General features: G+C 40.8%; 1 protein-coding gene across 2 annotated transcripts; it reads right to left on the reverse strand.

Moving 5' to 3' along the window:
- Positions 1 to 1,317: 1,317 nt before the first annotated feature.
- LOC110986691 (O-acyltransferase like protein-like) lies at positions 1,318 to 24,026 on the reverse strand. Of its 2 annotated transcripts, none has more exons than XM_022248793.2 (16): positions 23,175 to 24,026; positions 21,678 to 21,832; positions 20,947 to 21,028; positions 16,967 to 17,036; positions 15,720 to 15,879; positions 15,049 to 15,262; positions 14,362 to 14,529; positions 13,547 to 13,643; positions 12,156 to 12,429; positions 11,319 to 11,398; positions 10,541 to 10,645; positions 9,536 to 9,689; positions 6,083 to 6,266; positions 4,723 to 4,865; positions 4,181 to 4,308; positions 1,318 to 2,860 (listed from the first exon to the last, which is right to left on the reverse strand). In XM_022248793.2, exons 1-16 carry the CDS (start codon positions 23,875 to 23,877, stop codon positions 2,848 to 2,850), a joined length of 2,730 nt encoding a protein of 909 aa, XP_022104485.2. In that variant the 5' UTR covers positions 23,878 to 24,026; the 3' UTR covers positions 1,318 to 2,847. The 2 variants fall into 2 exon arrangements, with proteins under 2 accessions (XP_022104485.2, XP_022104486.2); XM_022248794.2 differs by having other exon boundaries at positions 4,153 to 4,308.
- Between the last annotated feature and the right edge of the window lie 708 nt (positions 24,027 to 24,734).

Here is a 24,734-nt window from a genome sequence, read left to right on the forward strand (position 1 = left end):
TTAACTTGGGGGCTGCTGCCGACTAAATCGGGATTCCTTCTTATTATGCAACTAGCACTTGGCTCGTATCCATTTGTCGTTAATAGTTTTTCGATCTTTGCGGTGGCACCATGGATATATCTCTTTTTTTAAGTAAGTGGGGATCTTGCCTCGCATGGAATTTTTTAGAAATGAATTAATCAAGTAAATGTAACTGGCATTCTGGGTGTGGGCCCACTTCGTCTGTCTTGAAATTTGCGATGTGGCGACCGGAGTGTGTGAGTGTGGGGGGGGGGGCAAATTTAAAAGCAAATGCACTTTCGGGCTCAGTCACTATCACAGGGGAAAAAATATAGCTCATTTATTTTATAATTAAATGTACCCATTTTTTTCTTTCCTACTCACCTATGAAGTATTTTCTGTCAAAAAGAAATAATAGAAAATAAAAATCAGAAGGGTCCGTTGGGGGCAAGTTGCCCCCTGCCCCCCACCCCCCAGCCAGATATGCCACAGACACACTCACAAATATATTGGGATTCTTACACGGTGACTTAGAAAATACTAAGAAAATGGCCATGACCAGCGCTGTTTAGTCCAAAAAGCTGATCTATGGAGTTGTTAACTTGGTTGCCAAAGTTCATTGCATTGGTTTTCGCCCATGCCGTGATCAGTGTTTAATTAACGCCTTGATTATTTAAATGTTCACGTGTGTATGATATTGAAGTGGTCTGTATTTGTAAATATTATATGTTTGTCGTATTTGTCAATTTTACTTTTCATTATGAGTTTCTAACTATTGTATTAATTTATGTTCGCAGGGTCCCAATGGAAACCAGTTTGAAACTGTTTGGGCATACCCTGGGTAAAGAAATGGAATAAATAAAGAAATAAACTGGATGGAGCATGGCTTAGCATCAAAATGACATGCAAGGTTCAATTCTTACCAGTGCTACAAAATTGATGCTTGTCAATGGCAACTACAGCAGAGTAAGGCCTATACAGAACACTTGTCAATTAACATGGGCAATGAGGACATACTCTACGTCATTACTGTAAGGGACCAACATCATATTGCTACTAATTCGTGGTGATCACGGGTAGTTGTGAAGACGTCGATAACCATATTTGGTGTTGGTACCATCGAGCTCGTTCCACGACCAAGACATTGCGTGCACGTCTTGCCATCTGCTCTTTAAAAGTTATCACACTTTGGCAGTCCTTTTCTATTTCAAGAGGAAACTTTCGCAATATGGGTTCGAAATCCATGTCAATGTTTACGTTTAGAAATAAACAGTACACACACTTTATACACACTCTCTTTTGTAAAACTCAGGAATGTTTAATTACATGTAATGTTTAGTTAAATTTAATGGGTGTTTTTGTGTTGCATTACTACAAGATCTGGCAAATTCGAATCACTTATACAACGTGTGCATAGCATGTGCAATGGGGCGTTTTTCGCCCACACCTGATCTATCCTCAAAGTCGGTTGGATTACTTGTGTGCAAGATAAATGTAGATAACCATGGAACGGTGCCGAGGCAACTCTTAATACTTCAACGCACTTGTAATGTTTCTTCTTGTGCGAATCACCTCTCTCGCACCAAGACAATTTACTGATACTACCACTTGCTAACTTGGGTGTTTTGACACAGTTCATGTTCCAATGCAAAGGTTGTTAATGTTACATTGCATAGGTTCAATTTGGACAGGAGGCATAAATCCAGAAATGAAAATTACTCGACTCGTGCGAGTGAGCTATCCGCGTGTATGTTTATTGTCGAAGCTACTACCACGATGTCTCATTATGACTAAATGAATGGACAACGGAGACACGGCATGGTGTCTTGATGCTTCGCATGCAAGAGTGAAAATAAGCCTTTTGCGATCGCGAGTTAACTTTGACCCAAAACTGGTGCACTGGGTTCTTTAAATTCACGTGAACATAACAACTTAAATTCTCCCTGCTAAAACCGCTGTTGCTATACCTCGTGATTCGGGACAAGTTTTTGCTTAGTTACATAAGAGACGCCTTGCAACAATACACCGTTCTCAATGGATAAGAAGGGCACAAAGGAACCAGTCCATTCCAGAAATGGTGGTCGCTATGCAAAAGCTTGCCCCGAATCACAAGGTATAGCAACAGTGTCTTTAGTCTGGGGAATTCAAATCGTTATGTTTATGTGCAGTCAGATCATAACTCAGTGCACCAGATTTATTCAAATTTAACTCGCAAATGGCTTATTTAGTACACACTCTCGGGTCAAAGATCATAAGAATACATTGCTCTGGGACACGTGCAGAGAAGATTTTTCTATTGTGCCTCCTTATCGCTAGAGGGGTATTTCTGTCTTTTTCATTTCTCTTCCGACATCACTAAACAGCTCAATCGGTAGAGCGGCAAAACACGTAAAACGTGTCTTTTCTCTCACTTCCATTGAACTGTTCTCACATTGTGAAACCGTGAAGGAAAAAAGAACAAATATTTCCTAGTCATTAGTTCATTCAGTTATAATAATTACGTACACAGCATTTTGGAAATGCCCCTCCCCTTGGGTTTAGTTCGGCTGGTGGCTGCCAGAACAACGTTGGCCTGGGTTCAGAAAGGAGGTGCGAGTAAATGGTATACTTACACAGCATATCAAACTGGGCTCAAGAAGGATTCAGGGACAGAGTCCTGTGATTAATTTTCATCTTTTTTCCAGCTTAATATTTTCTTGAACAAAGGAAGCAAGCTGATGCACCCACTTCTTACAACCAATCTAGGGCGTGTTTTGTTGACCAAACCCGTGAATTTGTGTTGAGTTGCGCGAGCTGGTCACTGGTTAAGTGTTTTCCCGACTTCGGTTATGCCTCTGTGATCTGACATCAATGTTCCAACCTAACGAGAACCAAGAGTTGGAGTTGGTTCAGCACCGAGTCAAAATGGCGGAAAATAAACAGTTTTTGTCACCCCTAAGTGAGTGAATTATACATTTCAAATTTGTTCTTACATGCAGTGAATCAGGGAGATACTTCAGTTCTTCTAGAACGTACGCGAAAAGAGAGATTAGCACTGGAGAGAAACATGCCTAATATTGAGCGAAAATGATGTTCATCAGCAGTGTCGTCGCTTGTCTTTCCGTCAGATGAATTAACCATTTCTGGTTCTTCGTTTTCATGCTCCTGATTATTGCTTCGACGTCGCAAATATGTTTTTGGTTAGAGGTCGCCAAAACACGTCCTTGACAGCGAGAGTTTATGTGGGGGTGCCGTTGACATTATTGCAGTTATCCTGCTGTGCCTCAATGACGCTGATAACAGACTACACAGAGACATTAAAGGGGCACAGGCAGCTACAAGTATTATTTGCCGCATGTGCAAATAACATTTTCTTTCAACTTCATGGTTGCAATTCGATTTTAAAATGTAAAATTTAATTTTATTATCACAGCTATTTTCTCGTCATAACTAAATAGGCTTCTGATCAGATATGTTGCTTGCTCTCTTCGCCTGCTTTTAATATTGAATGTTCCACATGAAAATAGCAACACTGTAGAAGTATAATTAATCATTCCAAATTAATTATGTATTCCAATAATGTTGGTTTAATATGCACAACTACTCAACCAGTCGATGACTGTCAAACAAATGACTTGTTTCAGTTAATGATACAAATTGTAAAAGTGTTGGGGTGACTGCTCTAGCAACCCATGGGCTAAGCAGGAGTGAGGGTAAGATTTTAAGAAGTATGAAACTACGGGAATTTGCAGCAGCACATAAAAGCCAGCCCGCACCCAGCGGGGATGCCAACTGGAACGCGACCTGGATAGCACAAGACAGTCGCTAGAAAGTTTGTCCAAATTTGGTCGAACGAACTGCAGCTTTGGCAAATTTTGTAGCGATTCATAAAGGGTTGACGACGCTAATTTGCTATTAATTACACTCAATCGTTGGTGCACCAAATACGAGTCTGAGCTTGCCCCACCATCTCCTGTCGAGAGATTGTTTCAGAAGAGTATTCCGTAAGTTTCCACCCATTGTATATTTTTGGTTTGAGTAGAGAAAAAAAAAAGGAATATGCGGCATGTTGAACTTCTTCTGATCTGCTGATTCCTTCTGATTTGTTTCTTAAAAAGAAAAAAAGGTTGATCTAGTTTGCCTTCTATCCAGTGTCTCTAAACCTCCTCATACCGAGCATTTAGCGAATTCCGTGCCTTACTTCTTCTTTCCCCCAACTCTGCGGCCGAGTAGAGCTTTCTCCAGTCCCATGACAGGACCTTCCACGCCGATAGCTAGTATAAAGGCCGCAGCGTAGGACAGGACGGTGTTCGAAATAACGGTTGAAGCCTGTGGGAGATTTGGTTGAAAGAGCAGTACAGATCTATAAATACTGTGAAACAAATGTTTCTATCATAACAGTTTAGGAAGGATAGTGATTGCAACGTAGAATCCCGCAATTTGTTGAGTGGAGAGCACAATTTATAAGTGTTGGAAGTCAAAGATTTCTGAAATAAAATTAATACCGTGAATTTTAAAGGAAATTTTATACGACCATTAAAAAATGCGTCCTTTTAAATTTCTTTCCATTTTGGGATGTTTCTTTGTTCGTGTCGTTTGTTTTTTGCGGGGAGGGGTTGAAAAACAATAGTGGCAGTATTATTGTAAATTCTCAGTCCCGAAATTGGATAAGATCTCCAGTTTAATGAAACAACATTTTGAAAGTGGATTTGCAAGAAAGCAAATGGGGGGAATGTTACTCACCATCATCAAGTAGGTGAAATGATACTGGGACTTGGCAGAGGAGTAGAAGGTGTAAATGAGGTTTGTATGAAGGAGGTAAGCACAGAAATTGATGCGGCTCAAGGGGGTCCAGAAACTCCAACTCAGGAAGCTGTTGACAGGTCCTTTGGATAAGATAAAAGTATTCTACACTGTTGTTATAAATGCACTGTCACCTGTTCCATCGCTGTGTCGTTAGCTCTCACTGTCATCGTCATTATGATCGTGAAGATATCATCCTCTTAATCCAAGCTTAGATTTTTTTGGGGGGGTGCTTCACTATTGAAGTTTTCATTGTAGGTAGTGGCGTAAATCTGTGTTGGAAATCGTTGGATGGGGGATGGGGAAAGGGGGGATGACTTGCCCGGCCATGGAAATTTCAAAAGCAGGGTCGGCAACACCATGTACACTATATAGGGGGCAGTATTCACGAAAAGGATGTACATCTGCAATGTGTATCAAATTCATGCAGAATGACACAACTATGGCTTTTTAAGAAAGGTTTTCCCATTTTGGTGAGCGCCAACATTTTAGTTGTTAGAAAATCCTAAAAATTCGTCATAATTCGCTGTCAATTTTTGCTCATCCCAAAAGGGGGGGGGACTCAATATCCTATCCCCGACCTCAAAAAGTGGGAGGGGGGAAATACCCCCATCCACCCAGGATTTACGCCCATGTTGTCAGTCATTCTCCTAGATGAATGATTATGTAATCCATTTTTGCACCCGGAACTGGAGTTATGTACACGTGACTTTTATTCCGTACGCCACCTTTTAACACACGATAAAGATGTACATCGTAATGTGTATCAAATCCATGCACAGTCTTACATCAGAATGGTAACTATATCTATGGCTTTCAAAACTGTTTTCCCTTTTAGTTATATTGCAAAAATTTCAGTCGTTGGTAAATCCTGAAAATTCTTCACAATGCGCTATATTTTTTTTCTCATCAACTTCCCACTCAACTTCACCGTTAACTGGAAATGTTCCGATTTTCGCCCATGATTGTGAGTAAACTTTACCTTTAACTGTCATAACATCACAATAACAAGATGCCTATGTGGGAAAGAAATCTTGACTGGCGCACGTATTTTAGGGCTATGGTCGACTCACTGGATCGCCCACATTTGGTTATAATCATAAACTTCATTTGTCATTTTCAACCACAAACATTGCCATTGATACCACCACTGCCAGTGCTACTGCCATTCGCACTGTGATTGGCAGTGTTAACAGCTTTGAGAAAAAAACGATATTATCACTCAAGATTCACGAGATGGTGTGAATTACACTTTTGTCTCCACTTGAAATTAAAGGAAGTTGTAAGCAAGATGCATTACCTCCGTAGCCCACGACGCAGGAAAACGTTACCCAGCCCACAGCCACGGCAAAGCCTGCTCGACTAAGTGTAGTGTACATCACCGCAGCATACTGTGGTAGGGGTTCTCCATCGCTCCGAAACGGTCCGTAAATGATAGCCAGACCCGCACCAACGGCTGCAATCCACATGATGACGTTGACCCACTGAAAACAGAAATGATACAGGGATGGTTGTTGGTTTGATAGGAGTGAAGTTGGCTCCGGCCTCTCATCATATTTCTGGATCCACTACCAATATTGGCATGGAAGGTGTATCATGCATCAGTAATCAGCAAGATGTTTGTCGGCTCATTAGGTTTTGAGTTAAGCCTGGTTTCCATATGATCGTTTCTAACGCAGACGGTCCAGAAGTCGTCAAGGCGCAAAGAAGAGACGCTGAGCGACGTCATTCCACCAAAAAAAACAAAACCGCGGAAATTTTTCCCAAAAAAATACCTATTTAGGGGGCAATCTTGGCTCTTGAAGCTAAACTGATATTCCACTTTGATGTAATTTGTTAATGTTCAGCTATTTTATTGACGATCAGGTTGCATTTGCTAGTAATAAGGAAAAACTTGACAAAATGAGTGGTACTAAGCGAGAGAAACATCGTTGTACTCCAGTCACGCTAGAAGTAGTAAAAGGAGAGTTCTAGCTCAAACCCCCAAAATTGAAAAAATCTCCTCCAAAATCCCAACCCCCACAAACACCATGCCCCTCACCTTTGCCACCCAATTTCAACACGCCAAACTAGTCGCAGCCCACACCGACTGGTTAGCCATCTTTTCCACGACGGTGAAATGTGACCTCATAGTCCAAGCGAAAAAAAAGACGTGCAGCGCCAAGGCATCGCATCTGCTTGGTGCGGGAGACGAAAGACGTTCTTGAATGTTATCGACCGCATCAGATATTTATTCCCGAGTATTTAGTTTGACCATAAAATACAAAATGAAAAAATAGTGACATAAAATAAAATCAACTCGCAACATCCATCAAACATGGAAACTAAAAAAGTGTAACAGTTGTCACAAAGAAAAACCGCTGATGGAGTTTAAGGGGTTAAAAATGAAACTAATAAATCACATACGAATAGCTGTTTAAATGTATTATACGCAATGAAATATGGAGAACATGCAAACACTGATTATATGCAAACTAGATACGAAAGGAGAATCTGTGTACCAAGGGTATATAAATGTTGTCACAACCATTTTAAATATAAATGCGTAAAATGCAAAAAAGCACTGTCTTGTTCTTAAAATGAAATTAACCCATTTAATGCGGCGTTTGCATCTTGGATTTATCTAAAACGTTAATGTACAATTTTTATTACAATACGTTGAAACAAGATTTGAACGACAAAATAAAGTTGATGTACACCGACACAGATTCGTTGTTGGTACATGTCGAAACCGACGACATACAATTTGGGGGGTTTGAAATAGAACTCTACTTTTACTACTACTCCAGTGTGCGTATTTGTACAGGCCTACTAAGCGACTCAACGCAGACAGTCGACAAAGTTAACCGGGCTCAACATTACCGATCAGGCTGGGTCTGGTTTGCATTATGTCTGGGTTATCGGTTATACTTCCGTTTGGCATGTCTCCATTTGTCTGCGTTGCAATTTGCGTCTTGGTTGAGTTGCTCTCTGCCTTTCTTACTTCGATATGGAATCCAGACTTTAAGCTGGTTCGGTGTTCCGTTCTTTTAGTCATCATTACTTGCTTTTATGGTATAACAGTCGGTTATGATTAAGCTGGTTGGATTTGGGTCGAATTGGGTTGGACTGCGTGAACGTTGGTCGAATGGGTTGTTACGGTTGGACTTGGGGTCTGTAGTGGGATGGGGCTGCAAGGGCTAGTATATAAGTTGAGCTTGGTTAGCTTGATTATTCCAAGGCTCCAATGGGCCCTATGTGGAGTTAGAGTCAGGTTGATTGGTTTTTATCAGCTAAGCCCCAACTTGAAGAACTGCAGAACAAGTGTGACGGAACGAGCCGTCAGGGGCGGTGATTCTAAAAATATTCTGGTAAATGTACAATATTAAAGTGCGCCCCCAGGTGAGAGCACGAAACACACGTTCTTGACAATTGCTGCTTAGGGGTCGAGGATTACACCACGCTGTGGAAGCTTGGTGAGGTCAGCAACGTGGGTCCCATTTAGAGGGTTATACTCTTGTTCAATCTCTGTTCGGGACGGGAGGCTGTGAGATCAGCTTAGTTGTTGGCCTTAGCTGGCGGAGCCGAATTGCACCCGTTCTATTGAGCGGGGCAGTGCTGTACTGGCTAGTGTGTAAAGAGGGGCCTTCGGAAGAAACTTACAGTGAGAGTCAAGACTTCTTTACTGAGCTGAAGTTCTTAGCATTGCTTTAAAGTGAATCGTTAAAAAGCTAGGGATTGTATGAAAGTCAGGCTGTTGGTTCGGATTAGGCTAAGTGATCAGTAATCGAGCGATATTATCGCTGGTAATTTTGGTAAAGGGGTATCGAGGTTTAGTCTGCGTAATCTATTGCCTATGATCCAAAAGGTTTATAAAGAGCTCCTTGACCTTATCGATCCGGAAGATAACCTGTGGTCACGTAATTATTGTGATGTGCGATAATTATTGAGGTTTCAAGGGTAGAGGTTGATTATTTTAATAACCCTCCGCTGAGAGGTATGCTGATTGGGTTGATACTGAGAGCGGTTTTGGTAATTTCAATAAAGTTGCCGAAGTAACCCTCAGGCCCAGAGAGTAACAAACCTCTGGTAAGCTTTGGGACACTTGATATTGGTGTATTTATTAGTGAGCTTTCCTCATTATTTGTGTCCTACCTATTGAGCGAGAGGGCCAGAATAAACCCGCTGAGAGTTGTATAAGGCTCTTGCGTGTTTCTCTTCACTTGTGTAAGGAAGAGAGCTCTTTAATCCTTTCCCGTCGGTATACTGTCAACAAACGGGCAGGCCTAGAACAACAGTTCCCCATTCGTGACAACCCCCCCCCCTCCAGCGTGTATAACCTCTCATGCCCATGGGAGGATAATAAATATTCTGGGTGGGGGAAGAACCACCGCACAACGTTTGGGCTAAGGTAAGGTGTTGAGTTTGCGTAGGGATGGCTTCAGTGGCGTATCCAGCTTCGGTTTACTGTTAAGTTGCACTGGCGGACAAGTTACATGTGTCAATTATAAAAATATTTAGGCATCGAAATCGCCAGTATTCCAGAAACAGATAGTGATGAGAATTTATCTTAGATGGAATCATGTCATCATTCGCTTTAAAGAAAGGTGCTCATTCCCCCTGTCCGCCAGACTGAAAACAAGTATACGCCACTGCAAGGTCTTTCAGCTCAGTCTGCGTAGGGATAGGTTCAGCTGAGCTGGGTCTGATAGATTCGCTTGCATTGGGCTAGGTAATGGTTGTTTTGGTCTAGGGATTTCAGCCACGCTCTTACCTTGTTCATCTTGAAGGGCTGACCGTTGAGCCTGTAAAAGATGTACCCAAATACCATGCCCACCAAATAAGGAGGGATGCGACAATATGGCTTCATGTATATGACATCTGCAGCAGCATTTCCATAGACAACAACAGTATTGTTATTGTATGGTCTGGTAGTAAAAATGATAATAAAATTTACAAAAAATCATCTATATTGTCCCAATTTTTCCGTTATGCAGCGCAAAGAAGTAGGAGTTTAAGCTTACACAAACAGCCATGTGTCATATAATTTTGATCAAAATGCATGAAAGTCCTCAAGTCAATGTAAGGTCGTTACTAGACCGATTCTTTAACAGGGTCAAGCGTCTTGAAATAAATTAATGGACTGATGAGCATGCTTTTTTTTTAGCAAATATGTTCATTTGACGAAAGCACTAACTTGTTGGGATACACGAAAAGCGCCATAATGGATAAATTCGCCGTTTTGTAGGCTTGGTTCTGTTCCGCATACAGAAATGACAATCGGGTAGGAACGAGCAGATGTTTTCGAACTTCGCATTTTGTGTGGGTAAAAGTACTGACGTATTACAGAGCAAACTCCATAGATCCAATAAATCAACTCATTGTACTACATAGCAACTTTGAGTAAAATCATAGTTTGAGTTTCATTTGTAATGGATAATATTTATTTTGTAATATTGGGAGGTTGGGACAAACGACCATTGACGTTGACTTTCATGACAAGTGTTGCTAGAACAAGTCCCAAATTTCTTACTTTTCATAAATGCTAATGATGTTTCATTTTTTTTCTTTTCTTGGTCTCCCTTTCTAATGGCTTCAACCTTTGACCAATCATTGATCTGCCGGTGAATAGGATTTGGTTGATTTTTTCATTTTTTTAATAAATACAATTCATCACGACAAAGCCAGTTTTACAATTCAACAACACTGATGTATGTTTACAAATATAAGAAGTCTAAAGCAGCAGTCAGATTATCATCAATACAGGTTGAATACGTACGGGCTGACTCCAAGCGATACACCATAGTAAGTGGCTAAGTAGGCAGTGATGCCAAAGGAACCCAAACACAATGCAACAATCAATCCAATTCCAAGCTTGGAATACCTGAAAAAAGGAAACATCACGGTGTATTAAAACGGGTTATGTGAAATACAGAACTCTTGATGTTTTGTATTCGATAAAGTAGTAAATTATTAGTTCGAAATAGTGAGAATTAAATACATTCTGACTTCACAACGCAATGAAAAATTATGATATTACTCTGTTCTCCCCCTTTTTAAATTGTCTCAGACTGGAACCGGTAAGACGAGCCAGTAAAATTTGTTTTGTCGAATACGAGATTTTTTCTCCAGTTTTCATAAGCCTTTTTTGAGGTAAATTTGAATACAATCCAGTACACAGACTCATCTTACTGCACATAAACATAGAAATTTAAATTACCCACACCGAAGACACTGTTGCTAGACCTTGTGATTCGGAGCAAGCGTTTGCATAGCGACCACCATTTCTGGAATGGACTGTCGTTTTTGCCTTCCTTTTCCATTGGAAACATTATATTGGTGCAAGGCGTCTCTTAATACTGAGCAAAAACTTGTCTGTGAGGTTTAGCATTTGTGTATTTAGCATGGAGAATTCAAATCGTCATTTTCGCGTGAATTTAAGGAACTTGGTGCACCAGATTTATTCAAATTTAACTCACAAAACGTTTATTGTAGTGTTTCCTTTTGAAAAATATTTCCATTTTAAGTAAATAGGATAGATTTTCTCCTGTACTTACCTATACAGTAGATAAATGATAACAGGACTGATCACGAAGAACTGCATGTCGTTCGCCAGATACCAGGACCAACCCACACACTATAACAGTCATGAGAAAAATATAGAATTATGTGAAAGTTTGACACAACATAGATTCTCATGTTGATTTCAATTAAAAACAGCTCGGAAGTTTATTTATTTGAACTGCACAAAGCAATGCAATTACATGTATTACTTGACAGCGCTTTAATTTAAACTTCTGCAAAACAAAACTTGATATGGATGTGAATGAAATGTTTGTTTACACTCAGCAACGTTTGACGAGACGATGAATTTTACTCTTAGATAAAATTGAGAATATCACAGAAGTCGTATCTGAAAAGTCGCGTCATATGTCCATGACTGCAGTGTAAAGTATTTATCTCCTTTTGTATATGTCTTTCAATTAACAATTTATACCGAATACTTGGATCTTGAAGGCCGTACGTCAGAAGTAAGGCCTATCGGCAAGCAATGTGCGAGCCGTACCAAACGACAGGCCCTGGAAAAAACTGGTGTATCTACAGTATAATATCAACGTGCTCAAAATCGGTTCTCGTCTACTCTGGCCTCGGTTTTTACGTTTATGAGACATATTTATCTAGAGTGAATTCCTTGTAGTTGCTGATCAGAAGCAGTTTTCATGGCACAGAGGAGGAGAGCTGTTACTTCTCAGCAAAACGTTTTGTTGCCCATTTTGTTGTGCAGTGTACGTTTCCAGATAGATTTTTGACTGGTGACTTGCAGGGCATTTTTAACAGATTTGTGTCTTAATTCTGCTTATAAAATCTGGAAATTTTGGGTCCGTGTCGTTTACCTGTTCGCCTAAACTACCGGGAAACGGATACAAGTTGTTGATGTAGAGTAGGTTTGTCCACCATCGCTCCCGGCAGATTTTCGCTGAGCTTTCGAATAGTTCAATTTGGCCTGGACCCTCATTGAAATGGACGATCAAGGTGGAAAAGACAGCGATGCAGATCATGTAGGCCGGAGTGATGCGGATGAAGCGGTGGAGATAGAAGAGAGCCCAGTTCATGCTACCGTTGGATTTCTTGAGATGCTTCAAGGTATTGTACACAAGAAGGAGACCACTGTGGTATTGTAAACAAGGAAGGAACTTAAGAACAGCTCAAATTCTGCAAAGGCAGATCCATAGTTAAATGTTCTGGTGGTCGGAGAATTTTTGTGGGGTGATTTGGGGTATCAATCTGGAAATTTCTTCAAGTAACCTTTTCAAGCCTTTTTAGAGGTGAGGCTAAAGGCGGGCACCAATTACATGTACACGCTTTTGGAAGTGAATGATACCATACCAGGTGAGGCTAAAGGCGGGCACCAATTACATGTACACGCTTTTGGAAGTGAATGATACCATACCAGGTGAGGCTAAAGGCGGGCACCAATTACATGTACACGCTTTTGGAAGTGAATGATAGCATACCAGGTGAGGCTAAAGGCGGGCACCAATTACATGTACACGCTTTTGGAAGTGAATGATACCATACCACCCACCCCCCTCCTCTTGAGGGGCAGCCTCCGTTGTCCCTCCCCATCATTCAGCAGAGTGGGAAGTTTCCGGTGAATTTCACAAAATTAATTGTAAATCTTTTATTAATTCTTGACGCGTTCCGTACTGGCTACGGCATGAGAACAGACAAGAAAGGGACTTTTTACGACGAATAGGGCCTATGTTAATATGCGGTGGCATGCTTTGGTTTTGTTTCCCCCTGCGAGAGTGCACGGCAATGGGCATGATGATAGTGTTAGATGGTGACGATACTGACGAATGACTGCGGTGACTATACATGGTGCCAAGGATGATAACCTGTCACTGAAAGGATGGCAAAGATGGAGCCCCTAAACAACAAATACTGCCATGGGCGTCGCGAGGGAAGGGCAAGAGGGGCACTTGCCCCCCCCCCCCTTGAAAAATGGGGGAAACATTGAGAAAAAAAAAGGCAAAAAAAACGTAGTGAATAGAATTAAGAGAGGAAATGGGATGAAAGTCACGGATTTGATTTTAAAATATCACCCCTGCACCTTTTCATTTCACCACTAGACCAAGCTTGCCCTTTGGAATTTCCCTACCCAATGAAGAAAAAGTCCCCCCTGGAAAAAAATCCTAGCAACGCCCATGAATACTGCCATGATATCGCAGATCAGAGCAGAGCGGAAAAAAGAAGCTGCACTCATATCAGTGCACATGAGTACCTGAGGAAGAAGAAAGTGTCGACAGACACTGAGAAATACATGACAGCGGAGAACCAAAACGATGAGAACAGCTCCGTGGTCGCATAGCGAGGATCATCTGCCAAATCAAAACGCACAGGGTTTGACGTGAGAAGAAAATATTTCTCGAAGAACGGTGTACATAGTGGACAATGCGAACAGATCGTTGATTGGAATCGAAATGAAAAGTAAAGTTTAGCTAGTGGTGCACTAATGGAAGCCTCTTTGGAAGTTGCAAAGGGTCTCTTGTTGAAAAGGGAACAAACGTTGCTTCAGTGAAGATAAAAGCATCACTATATTACTACAGCTTGTGTTTGGATTACAACGTTACAGTTTAAAAATTAAAACCCGTGGCCAGAGTTCGCTGTCTTCGGCTCACGTGCGACTTGTGAATGTCACTGCAGAGCTACGATTCTTTAAGACGAAGAAGTAAGACTTTATAGCAATCCCGCTTCAAAGAAGTAAAAATATAATACGGATATTGGTTTTCTGACCTAAGAAAGGAATTTAAACCCTATTTTGAACAATGAATCGAGTGATTCACAATATTGGGCGCAGCCATGTGTTAGGGCTAGACCAAGAGTCCGCATATAAAGTTACACCCTTAGTGAGAACGCGAATTTAGGAGAGCAGATATGAAATGTTCGCGTTGCGAATTCGTAAAAGTTGAACACATTTCGTGACGTCAAATTCACTTCGCTTTCGCATTCACCTGCAGTGTGAACCAGCATTAAGGCTGTATTTAATGATCTACTTCAATAGTGACTGGCAACTTGTGACTTAGTGTGTGAAACTACCTAAATAAGGAGGAATAATATCAAAGGTGTGGCCAAGAATAATCCACCACATGCTGATGACACGGATCCCGTTCAGGACGCTCAGGTTTCCAGCCGCCTCTTCAGTGTTCAGGACCTTTGCACCGTTGTGCAATGCTGAGAAACCCATAAGTAAAGTATCCACAAAACCTGGTGGAAACATAAGAACGGCTGATAATGGCGTCTGTGAAAATATACCCAGAAAGTCTGAGGAGACACTGTGGCTTTTCCAATATTCGACTTCGTCTCCGTATTAGGATTCATATGTTTACCCCCCCCCTCACTTCGAAGTTGTTAACCCAAAAACAAGTCCAATAAGGCCACAGGAACATCAAATAAGATTCAAAAGCGTAAATTATTGCAATACCTTCATTTAATCAGACCTACAGTTGGGGGCAGTTGGCTCATTGGCCATATACCAGGCTGGAGAAGCAAGATTTTGGTACAGTAGATGTCAAGTTAGTCCATAGCAATTAGTGGATGCAGCTGCGATGAAATGGCTTTCATGCATGCGTATAATGGCCCTCCATACCGTATAAAAAATTGCTTCAAGTGAGGCTTTTCTCTCTGGATCAGATATTTATTCACAAGGGATTAAACATCTTTTTAAAAATCTTTACATATAGTTGTATGCTCTGGTGAAGTAATCCGTTTCCCTTTATAACTTACCCATTTTGATAACTTTTTCCTTACTACCCTTTATATCGCTGGCACTGTACGCAGGCGCGTTTGATGCAGGGTCGATATTTTCTGTTCTCTCCAGACCGCCCTCTACGTCGATGAACCCATCATTGTCATGAGCTGTTTGGCCGTTTTTACCTAAGTGCATCATCCCTGTCCAGTCGTTATTTCCGTTGATGCTAGCTTTTAGCTCGATTTGCGCCTAGAAGCAATGACAAAATCCATCAAGTAACTCTCAGATGTGCCGATTGCACTTAATTGTTTTCCTCACTAGTTCTTTTTCTTACGCCTTTCCTCCGACTCCATTTTAATCCAAACCTAGCCAAAATATGTTAAAACTGGCCTGCTGGCGGAAACATACGAAAGTTACTGATTTCAACGCAAGCATAAATCTGAAACCAGTCATTTGCAGTCTGAACAATGCCTGGTTCAGTGATCATAAGGAATTTATTTTTCACCACTGTTGGCAAAGCCAATAAATAACACCTAAAATGAGTCCGTAAACACATAGAAACTACGAAGAAACATGGATCTGCGACATTAAAACCAAAACTGTAAAAAAGAGACGAAAACGGGCTTTATCAGCTCGCTTACCAAACAAACAGCAGGATGGCCTTCTTGAAAGGCATTTTTCTCTAAGTCTGAAAAACCACACAAACCTCTTTGACAGAGTTCGTCATTTTCTCTTCAGAAAGCTTTTTCTCCATCTTTTCAATGTTGGCTTTTGTTTCAGTGATGCTGGCCTGGATTTGTCTGTGACAAGTCAGGTGGTACACTGTTCCAATGACAACCATAAGCAGAAAGACACACAGGAGACATCTGCAAAGATAAACAATGAATTGCCTACACCTTTACCACTGATCAACCAATCTTAGTATACAATTTTAGTTGTTTACCACTTGTACATCTTATTCAATGAACCGCTATCCCCATGTTTTTACAAGCTACATACAACCCACAGGGCAGCGGCTGTAGACGTGGACCAGGATGGGGCGTGGTAATAATAATAATCAAAATAATTGACATTTATAAAGCGCCCAATTCATTGAGCTGCTCTCAGACATAAGGGCTCTTATTTTATAATTATTAATTGTTATTGGAGATGATGTGTCGTCTTTTATTTTTTTCGCCTGTTTCTGATATTTCTTTTTTATTTTGGATTACTCTCTTAGCCAGGAGCTCTTTAAAAAATTTACAGAATGGGATTGTGTACATTTATATCTAGATTTCCCCTTATTGTCGACTAGGAGACGGCCGAGTGCACAAAGGACTTTGTTCATAGTCAACACACAGGGCGGACTGCTTCGACTGGAATTTATTTTTTTTTAAATGGCTGTTGATGCTGAGACCCCCCCCCCCGTTGCGCCACGGGGGCTGGGGTCTACAGCTAAGTTATTTGATAAGGCAAAAAGCTAAATACCTCTGGGGCTCAAGCTGAGATAGATAATCGCTGATTCTGCATTTCAGAGATACATTATCAATGAAAACAACTTACCTTTGAAATCAGTGTTATCTATTGCATATTTCTGTGTTTCAACGATACATTAGGCCTAATTAAGTAGAGTTGTAATATGCTTCCTAAAAGCTTCCTTAGTTTGCACCTCGTACTCAATGGACTGTATGAGAGGATAGGTTGACAATCGTGAAAAAATCCAGAATGCTGGGGCTTGTTTAGAAGGGTATAAACTGTTTGAAATTCTCAGGGAAACGTGATAACAATTTCTAGAACTGGGGGATATTCTTTGGATTAAAACATGAAGTTTGCAACTCATAGAAAAAGTTCTTGAGTTGTGGATAGTAACTGGCGAGAATTTCAAGCAGTGATCATAACTATTTTAGATTATATTAATTTATAATCTATTTACAAATTATAGCAAAGAAAGAATGGGAAATCTTTTATACTTACAGTGTCACAATTGCTCCTGTTTTCCAAGGATAGTCGAAAATACAATTAAACTCGGCACTTTTTCCAAGAGCTACGATACAAATAAAAATAACAGAAGTCAGCCTTCATTAAGATCTAAGAACCATTCCTGCCCTTCCCGCCTTAATCAACCAGATAATGATCTTAACCGTAAAAGAGCTGGGTTATTTTTGACCACCTAAAAAAGCCAGGGTGAAACTCGGGTGTCTCGTGCCTCTTTTTAAAAACTCTGAATGGTTTTGTTGTTAAAGTCAGTCGAAAATGAAGGTCACATACACGTGCAAACCGACGTGCATTGAAACAAAGTGCGGGAAAACCCATGTATTCAATTTTGGCCGACGTGTCTCGTAAAAAATGGGCGCTTTGTGAGAACCCTAAATTTGGTTGTGACAGAAATGGCACTAAAAGTACTGAAGAGGTACTATTAAGGCTCAGATTGTGAAAAAAAAATGTACTGCGGTGCAGAGTTTTAAAACTAGGCAACACACATAATAAGTAATTTGTAAGCCCCACCCCTTTTTTGCTTACGTTCGATTGGGATTGCCGGGAAGGAATGTAGGAGGATTGCGGTTATAATACAGACGGATTGTGTAAGAGTTGGTTTGATTGTCGTTTGGATATAAAGGCTTACGCCACTGTTGAAACGTAAGGGCAGTTCATACAAAAAGGCCCTATATTGCACTCAAGGATTAGTCAAGCGACGTCAAGTACGTGTTATGAAATGCCCAGGTATTTTATCAGGCCTAACAATATAACAATATACTGATAGAGTTTTTTGAGGACCTAATATCAAGAACAGGACCAACTTACAACAGACTACAGAGACGTACAAACCACTCTATTTGTGTTTCAGTTTTTAGAACTGTGTTGCACATTTCGCTTGTAATGTCCTAAAACGATCAAGCATCTACAGCAGCGTCAAGCAAACAAAATCTTGGAACACATAAAAAAACCTAAATTAAATCCTATGAAAGCTTCATAAAATCGTATGAAAAAACCACGTTGGATTACTGTTAGAGCCACTAAAAAAAGTGTTTTTCTTTCTATGAAAGGCATTATGCACTTAATTATTTTACGCCAATAAATCCAAATGACAATCACAAACTAACTCTAACACAATCCCTACTATAAACTTCCGGTAATCTTCTTATCCATTCACCACTTGCGTCAACGAATTCCCCCTCTTTCCTCTACGTTACCGCCACATTCCCCATAGAATATGCACACAAGGGGCGGTTCGTGAGGCTTTATCCACTCTGCTGAGCAACACTACTAACACGACATTATCTGCAGAATGTTTGGATCAGTTTTGAAACTTGAGTTTATAACGAATTCACAAAAGTCACAAAATGTTTCTACTTTGCAAAGTAATGTGATATCTAAGTAAATCTTTGGCAAGTAAAAGAAGAAACCAATAAACTTTATAAGAAAGTAAATTTACAGCGTGGCTACCCACGGGTGTGAAATACAGATCATTTTTTGAAAACATTTCACCGGGTAAGACAGAAACTTTTCAGATAATACAAAGCATGAACATCATCCATTTCAAAAACTTTAACAAAAACCAGTTAGACATAGGTCTGATGATTCTAGTCTGTGGTGTAAAGGTCCGGGAAGGGAATTTAGACTCTTGCTGGACACCACGACACAAGGAGGCACTATTCATGATAAAGAATTATTGAAAATATTTTGGTTGTAGGAAAGTTTAAGAAAATTCCTCAAAATCCATTGAGTTTTTTCTCACCACGCAAAGCGTATGTGTTTGGTGTGGGGGATCAAATAACCAAACCTCCGATCATAAAGGGGGGGATACCCCAACCCTCGGGCTCAACACCCTTTATGGTGGTCCCCTGTGTCTCTTAGACCATTTGAAATTCATGCGCACAGGCGTTAAAACATACAGCTGTTAAAGACTCCTTTCCGCGCCAGCACATATATTTCCAAGACAGCTGCATGATTCAGCACAATTCAGTCAGCTGATAGCCACTGCCCAGTCAACCGCAGAGAACTTAGACTGGTCCCCCTCCCTATTATACAGGGTGCCCCGGAAAAAAACCCTGAGGAAAGGGTTAATATGATGATTATAATGTATAAGGATGTCCGAAAAGTAGAAGCAGTATTCTTTCTAATGATACCTTGATGGTATCCCTCCTGTCATGCATGACTGAACACCATTATCTTGAAAATGGGGCATCCGAAAGCAGTTGTAACACTTTGGATAAACCAGTGAATGAGGTGGTTCTCTGTAATGATTGTCCTAGATAAGATATCAGGGGCACACCGATTATTATCTTACACATTACGTAATTTACACTTAATTGTGCACCGACATGTCGGTGTCCGCCTTCCCTTTCAATGCAGAGTTCAGAGCGGCGGCGCATGTCAGCCACAGCTTGTCTCACCAATGCAGGGTCATGTCGTAAGATGTCGACCTCCTGTTGAATGCGTCCTCGTAAGTTTTGGATGTTACGTGGTGAACTGGTGAAAAGTTTGTCCTTCAGATATCCCCATAAAGAATAATCACACGGGGTGAGATCCAGAACGGGTCGGCCATTCAATTGGATGGTTAAGAGCAATTACTCGATCTTGGAACAGTTCCCGCAGGAGATTCCTTATAGCGATGAGCCTGTGTGCGGGTGCCCCGTCTTGGGCCCACTACAGATGTCGGAAAACACCATTTTCATGCCAAAGAAAATGCATCTGAAGTTTGGGTATCACATGTTCGTTGATCATGTGCAAGTACCGTTGACCATTCACATTCTGTTCGAAAAAGAATGGTCCGATAATGACAATTTGACACCATTCCCACGCAGTCCTACCCAAACGGTGACCTTCTCACGACTCATGTTGGTTTCAAAGTTAAAATTTAGCAGCTGGGTGGCTTGAAAGCTGTTGTTTTCAAGAAATGTCGTCACGACAAACATTCTTTGCTCTTTGGTGTTTTGCGCCATGTTGCAGACTTGCTGTCCTGCTTCGAACACTTTTCAACACTGCACTGGCCTACCTCGGGGCAAGTCAACACATTTAAACCAGATTAGGCAAAAGACAATCTTTCCTCATTAATAACATGACCTGTTGTTGTCATTTTCAACCAGGACAAGCATGACAGAGGACAACCTCATTCACTGGTTTATCCAAAGTGTTACAACTGAGTTCGGATGCCCCATTTTCAAGACAATGGTGTTCAGTCATTCATGACAGGAGGGATACCGTCAAGGTATCATTAGAAAGAAATTGCTTCTACTTTTCGGACGTCCTTATACATTATAATCATATCTAACGGTTTGGGCATATTAACCCCTTTCGTCAGGGTTTGGGTTTTTTCTGGGACACCCTGTATAGGGACTGATGGCTACCTGCAGTTTAACGTGTGCGATTAGCCTTGATTTTTTAGTTTTTATCAGGCCTATAGCAATGCTTTGACATGAATTACGTTTCAGCAGGTAGGCGAATAAAACACAAGTACCTTTCCCTTGCTAAGTCTCTGTTAATCACAGTGTGGTAATTTACTTTTCAATGGTTATCATCGATAAAACATTTATTTCAAATCAGTGGTTACTGTTTTAGATTTTAGATAAATGAACAATTTATGGTAAAGTTATTTTCTGTAAAGAAGAAATAGCTAAATATGCTGTCATCGCCTGCCTGACTTGTGCATTGAGTGGGCATCGTTTCGTCATTTACATAAAACCAGCAGGATTCTGGCGGATTCATTACCGGCTACTGGTCCCTACCTTCAGATGTTGTTTGTAAGACGTCTGGAGGACGGGACGGGACCCAGTCTACTGAGAACTGATTACGTCACATTTTCTCTGATTGCCTCGGTTAGCTCTCTCGGAAAGTGGCATGAATTATTATACGAACTCTTTCAAAGGTCTCTATGGTTCAAGTACTTCAAAACGGTTTCCTTCAATAGGATGAGGTAATTTTGGAGGAAATCTATAGCGCAAGGATTGCCCTACCTGGAATAACTCCAAAAACTTCCTTTAGGTCGGCATTTGAACAGCTCGAGGGCACACACACACCAACGCGAAGAGTCGTTGCCTAAAAACAAAGGAATGATGTTTGCCAATAAACGATTGATGAGACACAGGCAGGGCCGATTACCAAGCTGTCTTAGAGAGTCATTTTATTTTTTTTTTTGGGGGGGGGAAAGCAAGCTTGTCTCTGCGGCATCACAGATAATAAGCTATACGGAATACAAGTTTCCTGGGCCATTTTCACAAAGTCGTTATTTAATTTAGCGTCTGGCTCATTCAGTTCAGAATGAAATTGACCCACGCCGATTGTCATTCAACAGAACCAAAATGAAGTTTTTTAAGATCATTAAATTTTTGTGAAAAAACGCTGAAATATTGAAAATAACGTATTCTTTAATCATTTCGAACTGATCAGCATAAAAGGTTTTTTAAGTATTTCTCTTTTTTCATTTATGGGCAGACAGTTTTCCTATTTTTACAAGCATCTTTTGAGGCATCACTCAAATCAATATGTCCATAAGAGTTTTAGCTACCTCAGCTCAATGCGTATTTGATGTCTTTGTTTCGTAGCTCTACACCTCACTGTAGGACAGATCAGGCGAATAAGATAGCGGATCGTGGAAATTACAGCAGGGTACAAATTGTAGATGCATGGAGAAATTGATGTATTCTCAAACAATAACTCCACTCATTGTATTGTCGTTGATACCTACCAAGGCCAAGTAAGAGAGGGTGCAGTATTGCGTCTCAAACGGGGCGTCTGGGTTCCAATCCTTGACTACCTGGCACTGCTCCACATTACCGATACTATGGGTGTTGTAAGTAGTCAGGACGTCCAGATTTAGAAAGTCTCCATTGGATAACCACACTACATTAAAAAAGACAAATGGAAGACTTGCACTTTGTTTTCTCCCTGATACAATTTTTTATTGACTAAAAGTGAACTGCAAGATATATGTCTACACAACTCAGATGTCTGCAAAACAATGCAGTTCTATGAGAGTAAAGTCTAACAACTTCTTTGATTAATTTTGAGTGTTGCATTTATAACGGGAATTGCGTAGCAAGATCACACCTATTAGGTAAAAGAGCATATTAACAGCGCACAACACGTACAGGGCAGCCTTTTGTACCGCACGTCGAATGGAAAGTTCCAGATAGACAAATCCCGGTGGCTATTGTAACGCTGTTGGCAGTGACCGCTAGCAATGGCAATAAGCATCATGACAATTACCTAATTCCTACAAACCCAACCCAATGCTGGACTGGAGCCATCTGGAATGTCGGATGAAACATCGTTGGATTTGTCACAAGGAAAGCACCTGTTCCGTCATAGGAAAGTCTACTCTTGGATTTTTAAACAATAACCTGTACGAGTATTACTTTAATTTTGTGAAGGACAGTAGTAAACATCTGATATTAAAAAGTAATTATTTTGCATTCATGGGAAAAGAAACTTTTGCCCAAGACAATATTCTATCAAAAAGTAGTGAAGTTGCCCTACTTAAGTCATAATTTTTCGATTTACTTCTCCTAAATGGGAGGAAAAAAGTTTCTGATAGGATTGTCAACTTTATCGAACTATATTAAAAGATCTAGACGTCGAATATCCATTTTGAAAATAAAACATTGGCCCTCTAACGAAAATGGCATTATAAGCAATTTTTGACAGCGGAAGATTTCTCCTTGGATAATATAGGCCTATCATAATTATATATAATAATAAGGGAAGATTCAAAAAAATTTTGGTTACTAATTGTTGGGCAACGTTTCTTTACTTTTAAGGAAGTTTCTTGAGGGGTGAAATTTAAAAAGGTTTTAGACACACATCTGAAATTTGAAAAGTAAGTTCTCCCCAAGTCTCATTATTTTTCAAAAATAACTAACCCTTTGTGAGAGGGACATGCCCCCTTAAGGTCAGCCCTTGATAATCAGGGTGTTATCGCTCAGAAACATCCGAACGAAAAAGGTAATTACTCAGAAACATTCAAACGGAAAGGGTCATAAAAACTGATCATGAAATACGACTGTCATTCTCTCTGCGCCTTCAGTAATTGGTGCCATCAGCTATAAAGTCAGAAATCATTGCAAACTTTTAAATACCAAGGAGTGCAACGATGACTTAGAATTTTGTGTATGGCAAAACGAGCAGGTAAAGATTCAACGAAATTCAATTATATAAATATAATATGGAAAACAAATCTACTTACTCTGGCTCGCATAGGGCAGGCCGTTGGCGATATCAGTAAGAAATTGCAAAGTGTTGTTGGCGCATTCAGTGGACACATTTTGGAGGACGTGGTTTTGGAGGTACCTCCGAAGCTCACCCTGAACAGTCAGTGCTAAGTATTGCCATTCGACCTCCTCTGGCACCAGGTCAAGATTTGCCAGAAGATGTCGTGGGTCTTGAACAAATGTCGAATTGTTGGAGAACAGGTCAAGCACTGTGTTCGAACCGTTTGCCGCAGCCAGCAGAAAGCCTTGGACTTGCTGGATCAAGCCATCCAGTGAGTCAGAAGCAAGCAGGTCGGCAACTTGCTCCACAACGCCGTCTGGGACTTGTGTGTCTCCTAGCAGCTGACGGGTCAGCTGTTCGACGAGAGATGCTTGGACTGCATCACCAAAAAGGCCCTGGAATTTCTGTAATCCGCTGGCTTTCGACTCGGTGACCGTCTTGGCACCCGTCAATAGCTGAAGGATGAGCTTTTGAATGACCTCAGCCTGCGCTGGGTCCACTGGAATCAGGTCCTGGAGCAGCTGAAGAAAAACGATGGGCGGTTCCGTGGCCACCACCTGCCCCATCATGTCACCGACGCTGTCCCCAGGAAACAGGGGCAAGTCCTCCCCAACCCCCATGCATGTCTGAGGGAAAAGCCCTCCAAGAAAGAAGACGAAGAGAAACACGCTGGCCATTCTACAGCTAAACTTGCTTTACTTTGTGGAATGCCCCCCACTTTTTACGAGGTGTGAGCCTTATATCCTTTTCTGTTGAGATCTACGGGCATACCTTCTTTGTTTAGTTTGTCTCACCATCACATGACTGTAATCTTAAAAGCACCATAGTCATAATTGCCAGTTAATATCTGACTCATAAAGAAAATCCTTTGATCAAACAACATGCGTTACATCACTGTATGTGAAAAAACGTATACAGGGCGAGCTCGTGACCACCTTTTATTGTGACAACGAGAAGTGTGTTTGGTGCAAACAGTGCCTCTGGGGAAGAAAAATTATATCGAAGATGCCACTCGCGATATTATTCCCGGAACACTGAATCATTAAGTTCGCAAGGACATACGATAGGCCTATACGACGTAAGTTGATATGCAAACGCGCTTCGTCGGGAAGAGCAAAAATTTAACGGAAAACTGTCCACAAAAATCTAAAAACTTTCACACTTTTTCACTACAAGTCACTTTTGAAAATTTCAGAAAAATTTCAATTTTTTTTGTTTCAAGCCTTCAAAAGTCGTACAAAACGTAAACAAACTACCGCTCACGAAAAGAACTTTACACGAAAATTATTAGTTTTGACCACTCCGTTGCTATTTCTAGATTTTATTTTCACATAATACGTGAGGAATAGGCCTAGGCCTAAACCTACTATGAAAATATTTGTGGTCAGGTATCGTTATTTCCAAAAATTGAAAAAAGACACAAATTTCATGAAATGAAACAGCTGCTTGCCCGGCACGAATTCTCATGGCCCTCATTTCGTATGCAATGGATCAAAATGGAACAAGTGCAGTTCAAAATGTCCTGCTGAAAAGT

The sequence above is a fragment of the Acanthaster planci genome, linkage group LG02, assembly GCF_054643075.1.
Source record: "Acanthaster planci isolate LZ-2023a linkage group LG02, COTS_SCS, whole genome shotgun sequence".
In the NCBI taxonomy this organism is placed as follows: domain Eukaryota; kingdom Metazoa; phylum Echinodermata; class Asteroidea; order Valvatida; family Acanthasteridae; genus Acanthaster; species Acanthaster planci.

Excerpts from the sequence above, each read along its gene's own strand:
- LOC110986691 (XM_022248793.2), bottom strand. The coding sequence starts at position 23,877 with ATGGCCAGCGTGTTTCTCTTCGTCTTCTTTCTTGGAGGGCTTTTCCCT. Across the intron at positions 21,833-23,174 it reads CCTGCCCTATGCGAGCCAGA|TGTGGTTATCCAATGGAGAC; the intron begins GTAAGTAGATTT and ends TTTTTAATGTAG. Across the intron at positions 4,309-4,722 it reads ATTTCACCTACTTGATGATG|GCTTCAACCGTTATTTCGAA; the intron begins GTGAGTAACATT and ends AATCTCCCACAG.